The sequence below is a fragment of the Octopus bimaculoides genome, chromosome 16, assembly GCF_046866305.1.
Source record: "Octopus bimaculoides isolate indiv1 chromosome 16, ASM4686630v1, whole genome shotgun sequence".
Lineage (NCBI taxonomy): Eukaryota > Metazoa > Mollusca > Cephalopoda > Octopoda > Octopodidae > Octopus > Octopus bimaculoides.
The window spans coordinates 30,377,117-30,392,273 of NC_142943.1; the positions used below are offsets into that span (position 1 = coordinate 30,377,117).

At 36.2% G+C, this 15,157-nt stretch overlaps 2 protein-coding genes across 49 annotated transcripts in view; one reads left to right on the forward strand and one right to left on the reverse strand.

Moving 5' to 3' along the window:
* Positions 1–1,615: 1,615 nt before the first annotated feature.
* LOC106872653 (small ribosomal subunit protein uS10m) lies at positions 1,616–2,440 on the reverse strand. The gene has a single exon (XM_014919716.3). It carries the CDS (start codon positions 2,336–2,338, stop codon positions 1,709–1,711), a length of 630 nt encoding a protein of 209 aa, XP_014775202.1. The 5' UTR covers positions 2,339–2,440; the 3' UTR covers positions 1,616–1,708.
* Positions 2,441–2,585: 145 nt separating this feature from the next.
* Positions 2,586–15,157, forward strand: part of LOC106872650 (uncharacterized) — a 117,372-nt gene continuing 104,800 nt past the window's right edge. For all 48 annotated transcript variants that reach the window (XM_089364384.1, XM_089364362.1, XM_089364338.1 and 45 more), the window contains exon 1: positions 2,586–2,732. The gene's annotated coding sequence lies outside the window, so the exon portion shown is untranslated. The remainder of the gene's footprint in view (positions 2,733–15,157) is intronic.

Consider the following 15,157-nt stretch of genomic DNA (forward strand, 5'->3'; position numbering starts at 1 on the left):
AAAAGGTTCGCTTTTGAACTTCAATTATCAAAATAGTTTTTGTCGTTACAAGACACATAATATAAACTAGTATATTTTAACAACTCGACCTACTAGCTTTAATGACATTATTACCCAAGATACATACATACATATACATATATATATATATTTAGTCAGTGGATCATACATACGAGAAAGAAGCACACGCTAAAAGTTAGAGCAGTAATTAATTATATGGCCGATTATAGTGATCAATGGCTTCGCATCCATAATATATATATACACACATACCTATGTGCACCTCAACCATGCGGTTATGCACCATGTCTATCAATGTATTTATCTATATAAAGTGTATTCTACGGAGCTCTTCGTCCCTTTGGTTCACTTATGTAACTTTACAGTGCAGGTGTGACGTCTGAGATAGACAGGAAATGTTTTGTTTTGTTTTGAAAATTTTGGGGAAGGGAACCAGTCGATTAGATCGACCCTAGTACGCAACTGGTACTTAATTTATCGACCCCGAAAGGATAAAAGGCAGAGTCGACCTCGGCGGAATTTGAACTCAGAACGTCAAGACAAACGAAATACCGCTATGCATTTCGTCCGGCGTGCTAACGTTTCTGCCAGCTCCTCGCCGCCATTATAGGAAATGTTATTCTGCAATCACTTGCTCCTGGGTTCGTTTGCAGAGCTGTGGAAGTCTCGCGTTGACCAACATCTAATAGAACATAGCATACAGAAAAACCCATTGTATATCGAAGAATTATATATTTTAAGTATATCCGTTGATCCGACTTCGCTTTTCCTTAATTAAAATTATATGTCGTTGCTATTATGCAAAAGTGTCGTAAGTCTAAAACGTTGCTTTTTTTTTTTTTTAGAAAACGAAAAAATAGTTTCACCATTCTATTTTTTTTTTTTATATTAGCAACAGTATAATACTTTATTGAGTGTATAATGCATGTGTGACATTTTCAGCTAGAAATATTTCTGCAAAACTGTCGTTTTGCGTGACTTACTACACTTTTGACAATTTTTATATCTTGGCATCTGAAGCAGCTGGAAATACGATGGTTTGACCAAAAACAACCGGTTACTGCAAGCAAAATTAAATATAGAAGAGAAAAAAAAAACGCATTTGGCCAAATTTGGACATACGACAGTTGGTAAATTTTCAGATTAACCACCGCACGATTTTCACTAGGGGGTTAGGGTTAGGGACGGAATTGCCACCCTAACACCCTAGTGAAAATCGTGCGGGTGTTAATCTGAAAATTTACCCGACAGTCTAACATAATAGCAACAATGTATATATACATATATGTTATATATATATATTATGCACACTCACACAAAAGTAAAAAAAAAATGGTGCTTCACGAATGTTTGTTTTTGTGGAGTTATAGATACTCCAATGTGATTCTTCCACTGAAATGCAATAAACTATTGATTTCTTTTTATCTTGTGTAATATATCTGCAACGGCGCTATTGTTCACCAATGGTCACACGAAGTAAATAAGTATGCTGTGTGCAAGAGAGGAGACAAGAATAATCGCGTTTCGCTATTTTCACAAAATTTCATCGACAAAAAGAAAAAGAAAAACAAACAATAAAAACAACAATAGTTAATTTACGGTTTGATTTTTTTTTTTTTTTATAAAAAACCCATATAAATTACAAAAGTCTTAAAGCATTTCAGGGTGCTATAAAATGAATTGTAGCTTATTTTTCTGTAGTAGCAGCATCAACATGTTCGGGTAAAGATTCTATCCGATGTTTGGTGACTTTCATGGCCATCCCTTCGGGTAAATTCCGCTGTATATACTCCAGAATGGTATCAGCCGTCGATCCTGTTAAATGAACAAATTCTATGACGCGAAAGTGAGTCCGATTTTCGTATTGGACACGATGTTTCTTATATATGTGAACAGATTTTAGTAGAGTATATCGTGTTATGACCTTGGGCGGTGTAAATACACGACCGATCTTAACATCGAGGCCCTCGGCGGCCATCCGAACAAATTTTTCGTAGCTGTTGATAACAGACGGGTCATGTCCTTTCACTTCCAGATGGATTTTACGATATAAACAGTCCAGTTCTGTATCAGTTTCGCTCAGTTGATCATTAATATTATTACCATTTACAACAATATTATCTTCTTTTATGTTGGGGGAGGTCGGTCCATGGCTGAAACAAGAGACAGGGGTATAGCTGGAAATGGAGGCAGGCGTACGTGGTAAATGGCTGCATTTTAAAGAATTTAGCCTAATAGGGAACAGCAGAGTAGATGTGCATCGAGAATTTCTAGAGACATGTTGGCATAATTTGGAAATATTTGTCAAAAGTTTCATATTATTAGACGTTGCACAAATTAAAGGAAGAATGGTCGTTAGCTGTTGTCACTTCCGATACGTCACTTCCTCTTTTTTTTTTTGTCCATTTCATTCCTCTTCTTCTTCTTCTTTCCGCCGCCACCTTCACCTCCCTCCTTGTAAAGTAAAAGTCAAGACAAAATAGAAGTCGTAGAACCGAAAACTGTCGGAAATTGACGAAACGATAAATCGTTCTATTCCGATCGAGTGACGGAAACTACCGAACAAACTGATAGAGGTAAAGGAAAAGAAAGGAAAGCAAAAATATAAAAAGAGAAAAGTCTTGACAAGATGACTCCACTTTGTTGCCTGCTATGGCTTTGATATGTTTTAGATTATTACTCTGACTATTTCCAACGAAAATATTTGACTGGTAAGTAAAGATTTGAAGCTAAACTAAACTACTGCTATCCTATAAAAGAACATATAGCACGCTTTTATAAAATAAACTTGATTTCAAATCTTCGTAGACATTGTATAAGGTTAACATTTTTCTGTCTTGTCGAAAATGTGAGCAGAAGATAGGAGAAAAAAAATAGTCTTGCATCACACACGCACGTAAAACAGAGAATTATATATGTTGTTATTTATATATTGTTGATTAGTCAGTGAAAACAAAAATGTTCTGTTAGTGGTGTGTGTGTGTGTGCATATATATGTATATAGATATATATATAGCCGTAGCACGACCAGCTATGTCCATATTTTTACTCTTCACTCTACTTGGTTGTAACGACTGCTGCTATGGCGAAACAAGACTAGCAGTCAGCACACACGTATACACACACACACACTCAGATTTATATATGTATACATATATATATATATATTGTATTATGCGTTATAGTAGTTTTATGTATATTGTCTATGTAATAAATTTTGTGTAAAATAAATTTGTACAATCTATATATTATGTGTAATTTAGAAATTTTAGATAAATTAGTTTGTATATATTATATATTACGTATAATGTGTGTGTGTATATATATATATATATAGAGAGAGATATATATATTTATGTGTATAAAATATTGTAATTATATATAATATATATATGTGTGTATGTAATGGATACGTAGAGTAAATGTACATTTCGTATATAATATGCATATATTGTGTCTATATAATATATGCCTTTATTGTCGTATATATTAAAGATCGCCTATATATGCATATATTGTGTCTATATAATGTGTATAATATATAAACATACGTGTGTATATAAAGATATATATAATGTATGCTCTATGACTATATACATAGTACTTTCTTAACTAGTTTCAGCTCAGATCGAGAACCGCGGCCATGCTGGGGCACCGCCGTAGTGTCTATATATAGACATATAGTGTTTATATAGTTTTTATATAGGTAAAATGTCTGTATATCGTTATATAGAGCCTATTTAGTTATATAGTGTCGATATAGTTCCATATAGTAAAATATAGTATTCTGTAGAGTATCTACATCTAAGTATAGTGACTATATAAATTGTGTTTGTGTGTATATATATGATTTTATGTTGTGTATGTTATATTTACACACTTTGTGTGTGTGTATGAATACATATTGGGTTTGTCTATCTCTACGTATATATATATATGCGCGCGCGCGTATAGAGTGAGGAAGAAAAAGAGACTATAGTATGTCGTGTTTGTGTGTAATGTATGTGTATATAATGTATGCGTGTGTGTACAATGTCTCTGGTGCGTTTTCATGTTGGTGTTACTTATATATGTTATGTATATGTGCAATTCATGTATGCCTGTGTGTTTCATATATTATGTGTTATGTTGTGTACACACACAACATATTGTGGATCTTGGTGTGTGTATATATATATATATATATATATATATATTGTGTGTGTATGCTTCTCTCGCTTTATACATATATACGTATATATGTCTGGTATATATTATATGCAGTATATATACATATATTATTTCTGTATGTGTGTGTATATTCACGTACGCACATCTCTCTCCTACTCAACCCACTCTACAATCTAATACTCTCTGACTCCTTCTCACCACTTTCCTTTTCTCTCCCTTTAATTATTCCTTTCCCCAACACACACACACACACACACACACACACACACACAGTCTCTCTGCTATTGCTACCACCCTCCTTCCATCATACATTAACTTCTCACCTTCATTCCTCTTCTTGCTCGCAGTCGTGGCGGCTCTTTATAATCCTTCTAGTTACAAGGTGACCTCATAGATGTTGGGGCCACGATAAGTGTGCCCAATACACTCTAAGAAGTGGTTGGTGTTAGGCAGGACATCCGTCCATAGAAGCCATGCTAAATCTGAAATATCCAAGACATCTGGGAAAAGTTCAGAGGGCTATTACCTTTGTTAAAAAAAAAAGTTTTTCTCTCGAGTGAAAGGTAGATTGTATGATGCTTATGTATGAACTGCATAACTACATGGTAATGAGACATGAGCCCTGAATGCAGAGGGGTTGTGAAGACAAGAAAGATAATTGATTTGGTATTCTCTACTGAAGGTGTAACATCAGTGTGTATGAACAATGAAGTAACAATATATGGTGAAAGAAAAACGGAGCACAAGAGGAATCAGATATGGCGTGCAAGGGAAATGACAGCACTGGTATGGACATGTGTGTATAGATAGAGACAGCTGTACAAGTGTTTTAATGTGGATGGAGCTTGTGAAAGAGGGAAACTTCGGAAGATATGGGTGAAGTACTGATGGCTTCCGAGGAGAGATGACAAAGGACCATGATGATTGGCAATAAGCAGTGCTTGAGAACATCCATCCACCATGGTGAGACTAAGGTTCTGAAAGCGTAATGTGTATGCACACAACCAGACCTTTTACCCAGTTTACTTCTATCATGCTGTCCCCACCACTCTCTCAATTCTCTGTCATCACTGATCCCTCCATCACTCTTCTAACTACTGCAGTATCCTGTAATTGAAAGAGGAATTACTTATTTCATCATACTTTTTTGTTTCACCAGATATCTCTCCACTCTTTGCAACCACTTCCTTTGGCATACATTCTTTATTCCTAATGGCATCTCTTTCAACTGGACCCCAAACCATGTGGCATGTAATTACAATGCACACTTAGCCGTGTGTGAGAGAGAGATCATCTTTTTATATCTGCTTTCCTTGCTGTCATGGATAGGATTGTTCAATAGGATTCAAAAAGTTGGAGGACCATGCCTTCCTCTATAATGTCACCTTCCTGTCACCAGCCACTTTACATAGTGTACTGGATGCACTTTTTTGTAGCACCAGCACTCTAGAGGGTGCCTTGCCATCAACAAGACTAAAGGACCTTGTGAAATCCTCCTTTCTTGTTGTTCAGATCAGTTATTAAACATTCAATGTACTAGGTGCTTTTTATGACACCAGCACTGTTAGTGTTGCCTTGTAGCTTGCAAAGCAAAAGAGATCATCATGTGAAGGAAAGGAACAGGTTTATTGTGAGAGGATGGTAACAGAAAAAAGGGAAAAGTAAAGTCAGAGTTATATGGAAGGAGAAGGGTAAGAGGACAGTATGATAATGATGCTGGAGTTGGTTGAGCAGGTGGACCCAGTGATGGGATGGGTCAGTCCGTCTGCCATGCCAGCATGTATTGGACAGTTGGTTAGGATTCAAGACAGTTCTTATTAGAGTTACACAAGTTTATTGTTGGGAAAAGGTAGGGCTGCTACTAGGGAATGTGTTAATAGTAAAAGGTAGCATGAAGAAGTTGAGTAGAAGTGAGTGTAGCGCTACCTATTGTTATACATAGGTGGGTAATGAGAGGGAGAGGTAGTGTGAAGGAATTAGTGAGAGAGAATTTGAGTGATAAGGGCAAAAGATGGGGTGGAGTAGGAGATGCAGTGCTACTTCACATTATTTATGGATGGAAGGAATGGTGCAGAAGATAAATGATGATGAGACCAGAGTATATTGTCATGGTAACATGTCTAAAAGAGCATGGTGACAGGAAAGTCAAGAAGAGCTGGTAAAGGCTGCTAGCCTGTAATTACTCCTGATTTATGCGTCATGACTTGGGATTTGGGTGGAAAGAGGAGTAGCAAAAGGGAAATATTCAATATGTACAAATCAAGCACTTCCCTTTCAGTTTATGAGTGTCATGGTACAAGAGATGAGAGGGTACGAGAAGGTTTGAAATGTATATGTACAATGATGTGTGCAGAGAGGATACTCCATAGGCAAAGGGAAGGGTGCACTGGAAATTGTTTTCTGCAGTACCACATATCACCAGTTAACATAGTCTTTAATAATCTCCTTCATCAGATGTAACATCTTGAGATCATTTTTCACCACTTCATCCCATACTGTTTTTGGTCTCCCTCTGATACCATTCACTTTGAGCACTTGACATTTGCTTATGCAGCTGTCATCTTCCATCCACAATACATGCCCATACCAATGCAGTCTCCTCTCTCATACATTTACATCTGCTTTCCTATAGGTTGGACAGGTTCTTTCCAGCACAGCATCTTGCTTCTGTTATATTTCTTTGTCATTTCCTCGAATCAGCTTTTAACCACTTTTGTCTATGTCCTCTTTGGTCTTCCTCTTCTATATGCATCACATCTGAAGTAATGCTATCTTCATTTTTGCACATTAAAATTGATTCCTTTATACTTAGTTTATCTGTTAGCTCATTTGTACCAAGTCATTCATGCGTATTAACATTATATATGCAGCAGATCGTGCATATTTTGTTTCTTTCCCATCTTTACACATCCTCTGTGTTCAGTGCCCATGTCTTGCTACCATGCAGCATTGCACTTTGTACACACATAACATACAATCTACCCTTCGCTTGAAAAAGAATTTATTTGTTGCTTACCGAAGTAATAACTCTCTGAACTTATTCTGTCCTGTCTTTATTATGGTAATTGTTGTTGATTAGGTTGTCCAGGTAATAAACGTTATCATTACTCCTACAGATCCTTTTAAGCACTGAAAAGAATTTATTTTACTGCTGCTCTGACTGCTAACTATTTTGTATATCTACATCTTACAAAATTTTTATTCACCATCTGCTTGTTTATAATCTCACTACTCTGTACATAGTTCATATTGTGTACAATACATGGAGGTCCCTACTATCATGCTTGACCATTTCCCTAATGAAAGAAGAGTCATTTCTACATGGTCTTCACCAAGTTTACTATGAGGCTTTTGAATGCCAGATTTTGCTTCCATGTCTAGAATTCTCTAAGTCTTTCACAGACTCTGCTGCAAAGACTAGGTCATCAGTATGAAAGAGTCCCCATTTCATCTGTTAAAACTTGGAGAAGTATAAATAGGAAGGGATTGAGAGCTGTGCCTTAATGAACACCTACTCTTTGGCTTGCATATTTGCCTGGTTGGAAAGTAATCAAGTGGTTAGTTAATTTCTTGAAATCCTTGTTTCCTATGGATAGTTCATATGCATTACAAAACTCTAGAAGCCTTGATCCTTCCTCATGGAACCATGTCTATAGCCATTATGTACTCTGAGAGAGCCATTCGATGTATCCAATATGTTCAGTAAAGACACCAGCCAAAATAATGATGTAGTTGTTATTTGTTATCAAAGTGGCTCACAAAAGTACATCATAACAGGAGTCCTTTTACCATGTCAACCAGTCTTGATTGTGATATGTAAGCAGAGATAACAGTTGCTATTAATTTGCCTACTAGTCTAAGCTTAATTACACATTCTAATTACTTCAGTTACATTATCCGTTTTCAGTCACCAGTATGCCTTCTACACCTAAACTAGCATTGTTACCTACCCAGAAGAATTTGAACCAATGTTCTTTGTCTGTGGAAAGTCTGGGTGAGGTTCACCTCCATCCCACCTCTTGCATGTAACATCTCCATAATCTCATCATATTTACCTCATTGTGCCAGCATTGATAGTTGCAGCCTTGAAGTTTTTTTTTTTTACCTGATTAAAGGATAACTTGTGTTTGTGCACCTGAAAGGAAATGTGTGATTGTTTGATAACAGTTAAGGGGGTTCTCACTCATGACCAGGTGTTTGCATCTAGCCACCCCATTACCATATGCAACTCCTCTAGCATCTTGAGTGTTAGTCCTATATCATCCATACATATCACCTATCCATAGTAATGTAGTCTTGTATACTGTAACTAATCCCTACTGTTTATCTCTCAGCTCATCTGTTACCACACTTATTCATACTAGCACTATAATCCAGCAAAGCATACTTTATTTCGCTCTGATACTTGCACATCCTATGTTCAGTGCCATGCATGTAGGCAACATACAATCTGAAGGGCATCCAGCTGTAGAAACTCTGCCAGATCAGATTGGAGCCTGGTGCAGCCATCTGGTTCGCCAGCCCTTAGTCAAATTGTCCAACCCATGCTAGCATGGAAATCGGATGTTAAACGATGATGATTATGCATCCTGTCTTCATATTTAAACTTAATTTCACTTCTTTTTTCACTACTTCCCCCTGCCAATATCAATTTCACTCTCATGACAATATTACAGTAATTTTAATTTTGAAAAGAAAAACAAAAAAAAACATGAAATGTTATAGTTAGGAACAAATCAAATTACTTTGATATTTCAGCTTTTGGACTTTGTTTTTGTAAGAAATGATTAAAAGTTTTTACATGTTTGTTTGAAAGCTATTTCAGCATTTTTTCAAATGATATAATTCTTGGTTTTTCTTTAAAAGTTAGAAAGAACAACCTGTATGGTTAAAATGTTTGCTTTCCAGCCATATGGTTTTTGGTTTAGTCTCACTGCATGATACCTTAGGCTTGGGCTAGTGTCTTCTTCTCTAGCTCTGGGTCAACCAAAACCTTGTCAGTGGATTTGGTAAATGGAAACTGAAAGAAACTCCTGTGTTGTGGATGTGCCTCCTTGTCTTGATGTTGTATGACAGCTGTAAATGAGTGACACTGTTGTATAAGCAGTGTCAGTTTCCAGCCTTATTTGGAAATATATCTTGTCATGGGGAATTATCATCTTACTTGGAAACAAAGTTTGTTGTCCATCAAAAAATACACTCCAGCAAATTCCATCTAGTCCATGCAATCATGGAGAAGCAGACATTAAAACGATGATGATACAGGAAACATGGCAATGTATTAAATATGAGGAAACTGCCCAGAAGACGTTATCTTTCCTGGTACTTATAATGTTTATACAGAATAACAAAAGTGCTGTAGCTAACACTTAAGAAAGGCTTGAAAATTATTTTGAGCTGTTGTTAAATGAGACAGCAGTCATCATCATGTTTTTAACATCTTCCACACTGAGTTGGATAGTTTGACAGGTTAGAGAACTACATTGTTTTCCAATGTCTGTTTTGGCATTGTTACTTCGGTGGGATGCTTTCCCTAATGCCAACCACTTTAGAGAGTGTACTGGGTGCATTTTTTTTTTGTGGTCCCAGCACTAGTGAGGTTACCGTGTAACTCACAAGATTAAAATCCCAACTGAGTGAAGCTACAGTAGAGAGGGAGGTGACTTTATGCTAGGAGATTGGAGGTTAAAATACCAAAGAATGAGCAGGAACAGATTTCTTGATGGAGAGGAGAGACATGATTACTTTGCATTGTATATGTTGAAGATGTGGGAGATCACACTTGTCAAAATTAATGGCTGGAGCTGATAGATGAGCAATATTTATGCGAATAGTCATGCTTTCGCTGGTGTTCAGTAGAGAAGAGATTTATACAATTCATACCAGTTAAGGGCAGGAAGAATAATGATAAAAGTAGCTAAAAATATTCACTTAGTTGAAACTGGTTCACTTTGGCTTCACTAAGAAGTTGATTATGTTCAACAAGCTATTAGAGTTCTTCTGCATTAATGAGGTTTCACAGATAAAAAGTCACAAAGAGTGAGACTAAAAATTTTCTGCCAATAAGTTGATATTCTTAATGCAATGATGTATTGGCTAAAATTGGGTACAAGGAAAATTAACATATGTAAATAAGAGAAATACTCAAAGCAGCAAAACAAAACGGAACATCATTTGGTATAGTCCCCTTTCAACATTGCACATAGAACTACAGCAGAACATATGTTTCAAATTGATAACTATTCCCACCCTTTCCATAAATACAATAAATTATCTAATGAAAATAATATTAAACTTGCCCACTGAATTACTTCCAACTTCACTTCTCCCAACCTCCACAAAAGAAACCAATGTTGAGCAACATCAACCAAAACTGGAATTGCCCTAGCCAGACAAAACTTCCCACCAAAGTCAAAACTGTAGTGAAGTAGATAATATATAAACAAGAAATTCAAACATAACACATCTAAAATAGGACTTACATCAAACTCTTTTAAAGTTCTCTATAGTAAATACAGACCTTTCTAACCATTAGACACTTCTCTATCTTCATTCATATGGGAATCGAAAAAACAAGATTACTCATACACCATGAACACAGTATCATCAGCCAAAATCTGTGATTCTATTTGCGAGTAATATTTGTCAATAAACAATCTCAACATGTTACCTCAGAATCTATAAAACACGGAGATAGTTCACCTCTTTAGTATACTCACATTGATAAATTTTTGTTAACTTTATCTCATTTGACAAATTCATTACATTAAAGTAAAGAAGAAAAAAATGAATCTTCGTGTATACATATTGAATATCATCAAAAGATTCATACACATGAAATTAAAATATAAAGTTTAATATGGAATGATTTTACCATAAAGCATGAATAAACTTCAATAATGAATAGCTTGGATAGAAATGATAGTGTAGGTGCTGCCGCTTATGATGGGTATGTGAAATCAGAAAAAACAGGTGTAAAAGAAAGTCATTGCTAGAATATAATTATGTTATAAAACTATAAATAACAGCCTTCATAATTATTAACTATTCTCTTTTTATATTATAAATTCCATCTTGTAGATCATTCATATCATTTCTTTTAACAGTTTTAATTATGTTGAAACATGTAAGTAGAATAGGTGGCCAATTGGTTGGGGCTTTAGATAAATTGCTTTGTGATAATCATTCATTCCATTTCTCTGTACTCCACATTCAAATTTCACTGAGGTTACCCCTTTCGAAGTACTGGTCAAATACTAAAGTTGATTCTTCTCTTTCTCCTGTTTTTTCTTTCTGGGAGAAATCAGCTATGGTCAGACCTAGAGAGATGGGTTCACCATTATGTATATTGATGGAATTCCTACTATTTTATTCAACCTTTTAGCATTTTAACCAGCCATATCCACCCCAAATATTCTACTAGTTTTATATGTTCAAACTGATCATATCTAGCCCTTCATACTTACCCCATAATGCAGTTTTAAAAATAAGCAATCATTGAAATCTTTCTTATAAAAATGACATTACAATCCTTTGCCAAACTTTAAGACTTTTATCTTACACTTTATAGTTTTGTTACAAACATAAGATTGTCTGTTGTTATGTATACTGTTCCTCACACTTAAGAACCCTCTGCCTTCTTAATATCATGGTCTGACGGTTTCCCTTCAGTTTTGGATTCAGTTAATTATGTATGAGAACAGTTGTACCTGTTTAATGATCGAGAGTCTTTTCTGGTGGGGAGTGAAACATCTGTCCATATGTAGCAATTAATTTTCAATACATTTGTTAAATTATCCACACTGTTTATCAATGTCGAGTTCTTTCCATGGTTTGTCAGATACTTTATCTTTAAAGCAGCATAAACAAAACTTCACCCACATATACGCACACTTGTATACATATAAGTGAAGATTTGTTTCTGCTTTGTTCCTTTCTAACTCAATTAAACAGACCAATGATGAAAAGGGATCAGCTGTGTGCATATGGTCTTTTTTCTATTTGATTGACAAAGTGGTATTTGTCTGTAAGGAATATGCATACATGCATGTATATGCATACATATATACACACAGTATACATGCATATAGACATGCATGCACATATTCCATATATATGCATACATACATGTTTACAATCATACATCCACACGTATATGTGTTTGTGTGTGCATATCATAAATACACTTTCTAATGACTACATAGGTACATGTTTACAGAATGTATAAAAAAATAAACTGTAGCATGTTTCACTTAAACACATTGTAATATATTCATTTACACTAAAATGACATGGTGTTTAGTCGTAGGTCAGCCCTTGAACAAGTGGACCTGTCATCAAATGCATTTGAATCATAGCCATCTGGTTTATTTTTCTATATATAATCTTTGTGTGTGACAAATGTGCAGGTACAATAAGCACTAAAAATGCATAGGCAGTAGACTCCCTCAAATACTTGAGGGGATCATTAGAAGTGGTAGATAGCTTGTTACCTAGGCGACCAAGTTAGCAGCAGAGGAGGAAGTTCTGAAAGTAGAGTTGCTAGAATAAGAACGGGCTGGGCAAAGTTCAGAGAGCTTCTACCTTTGTTGGTAATTAAGGGCCTCTTCCTCAGAGTGAAAGGCAGATTGTATGATGCCTATGTATGTACAGCTATGTTACATGGCTGTGTAACATGGACTTTAATTACAGAGGACTTGCAAAAGCTCAAGAAAATGAAGCTGGCATTGCCCTGCTGGATGGGTAATGTCACTGTACATGCACCACAGAGTGTAAATGATTTAAGAGGAAAATTGGATATAAGAGGCATCAGGTGTTCAAGAGAGAAAACTGCGCTGGTTTGGTCATGTGATGTGTATGGATGAGGACAGCTGTATAAAGAAGTGTCGGTCTCTAATTGTGGAAGGGGTAGACCCAGGAAGATGTGGGACGAAGTCGTGAGAAAGGATCTTCAGCCTCACTGAGGAAATGACAAGGGACTGGGAGATGTAGCGATTTGCTGTACTTGATAAGTCGTGTCATGCTAAGCAAAATCATTGTCTTCCACACATACAGGCTGGTTCCTCTTAAAAAGCAGCTGTGTCGGTGTTGCATTAACACACCTGTGTCAGTGCTGCATAAGCACACCCCTGATGGTATCGTGTAAAAAGCACCCAGCACATTCTGTAAAGTAGTTGGTATTAGGAGGGGCATCCAGCTGTAGAAATATTATGACAAATAATTGGAGTTGGTTCAGCTCCTGTTAAGCTGTCCAACCCACGCCAGCATGGAAAACAGACATTAAATGATGAGGGTGGTGGTGATGATCTATCTGATGTCTGTTTAGTTGGTTGCACCTGTCTGAGGTCTGTTTAGCTGCATGCATCTGTCTGACGTCTGTTTGGCTGGCAAAGGTACTTCAACCATGACCACCCTACATTTTTGTGTATCAGAGACTGTTCAACAATGTATTGGTTTTTTTTTTTAATATTGTATAGTATGATTTTGAGAATGATTAACTATTGTTTCTAGCAGGTTAAACTACCACATAGTGGTTGACTGTCTTTGTTACGTATGCTGAATTAAGTTCCTGCAAAATGTACATGTTTGACGGAATTGTCCTCGCTTACAATAACTATAAAGGGAACGTCTGTGGGGTCATTTGACCTTCTAGAAATGTCCTCCAGATCTTTCTGAAATTCCACTGGGCTGTTAAACAGAATGGAGACATTGAATAATGTAGTTCTAGATACTGTAGGTCTGAAATAAAACCAGAATGGTCACTGCTGAAACATTTGTGATCATAGGTCAGCTGGAGTTAGGCTAGCTTTCGATTGAGCAACAGTAACAACATTGGCATCAATAACAGCATCTTGTTTGTTGGTCCAGGTAGAAATAGCAGCAGTCAAATATTTATGACATCACATGTCTTAAACAGACAAAAGGACGCTTTAGATAATGTAGTCAAACTCTATATATGTGTGTTGTAGTTATGTGCATGAATACATAAACATTTAAATGTTCAATTCTTACTATAGCAAAGAATATGGAGTCTGTTATGTGTAGCTATGTAATTAAATCTACACAATACTTTCACACAGGTATCTTAATGAAGCACTGTTAATTGGAAAGATGCATTAAACTATAGTAAGAATTTAATTATGTACCTTCTGTCTCTGTCTGCCCCCCTCTCTCTCTCTCTCTCTCTCTCTCTCTCTCTCTCTCTCTCTCCCTCCCCCCTCCCCCCTCCCCCTCTCCCCCTCTCTCCCCCCTCTCCCTCTCTCTTCCTTACTGTCCCTTGACTGTCTCCTTTGCAGCATCCATCTTCATTTCTTCATGTCTATCTCCATATCAAATGTCTCTTTGTGATTTACAAATTTGACTGATGATGATTGTTATACAGTTGTACACACAAACACATTCTTATCTGGAATTATTTTATTTTCATTTGCAAAGGTAATTGGAGAAACTTGTTAGAAATTAATTTGTTAGCTCAGTGGTAAAAGTATTTTGGATCTTTTAAAAATTTGGCTTTATTGCTTAATTGACCTTAATACATTAATGAAATAAAATGTATTTTCTAATACATTTTATTGAAGAAAGCAAGCCAAGCTGATCCTAACTCTATCTGAAATCAGAACATAATAATGATTTTTGATTGAGGCACAAAGCCTGTAGTTTTGAGGAGAGGGGGAACAGTCAATACCATTGACTCCAGTACATGACTGGTACTTTATTTTATCAACCCCTGAAAGCTAGAAGCAACGTTGACCTTGACAGAATTTGAACTCCAAACATAAAGAACTGAACAATGTGCTAACGAAGGCGGCAAGCTGGCAGAATCGTTAGCACGCCAGGCGAAATGCTTAGCGGTATTTCGTCTGCCACTATGTTCTGAGTTCAAATTCTGCCAAGGTTGACTTTGCCTTTCATCCTTTTGGGGTCGATTTAATAAGTACCAGTTATGCACTGGAGTCGATGTAATCGA

Coding starts and splice junctions, on each gene's coding strand:
- LOC106872653 (XM_014919716.3), bottom strand. CDS start 2,338: ATGAAACTTTTGACAAATATTTCCAAATTATGCCAACATGTCTCTAGA.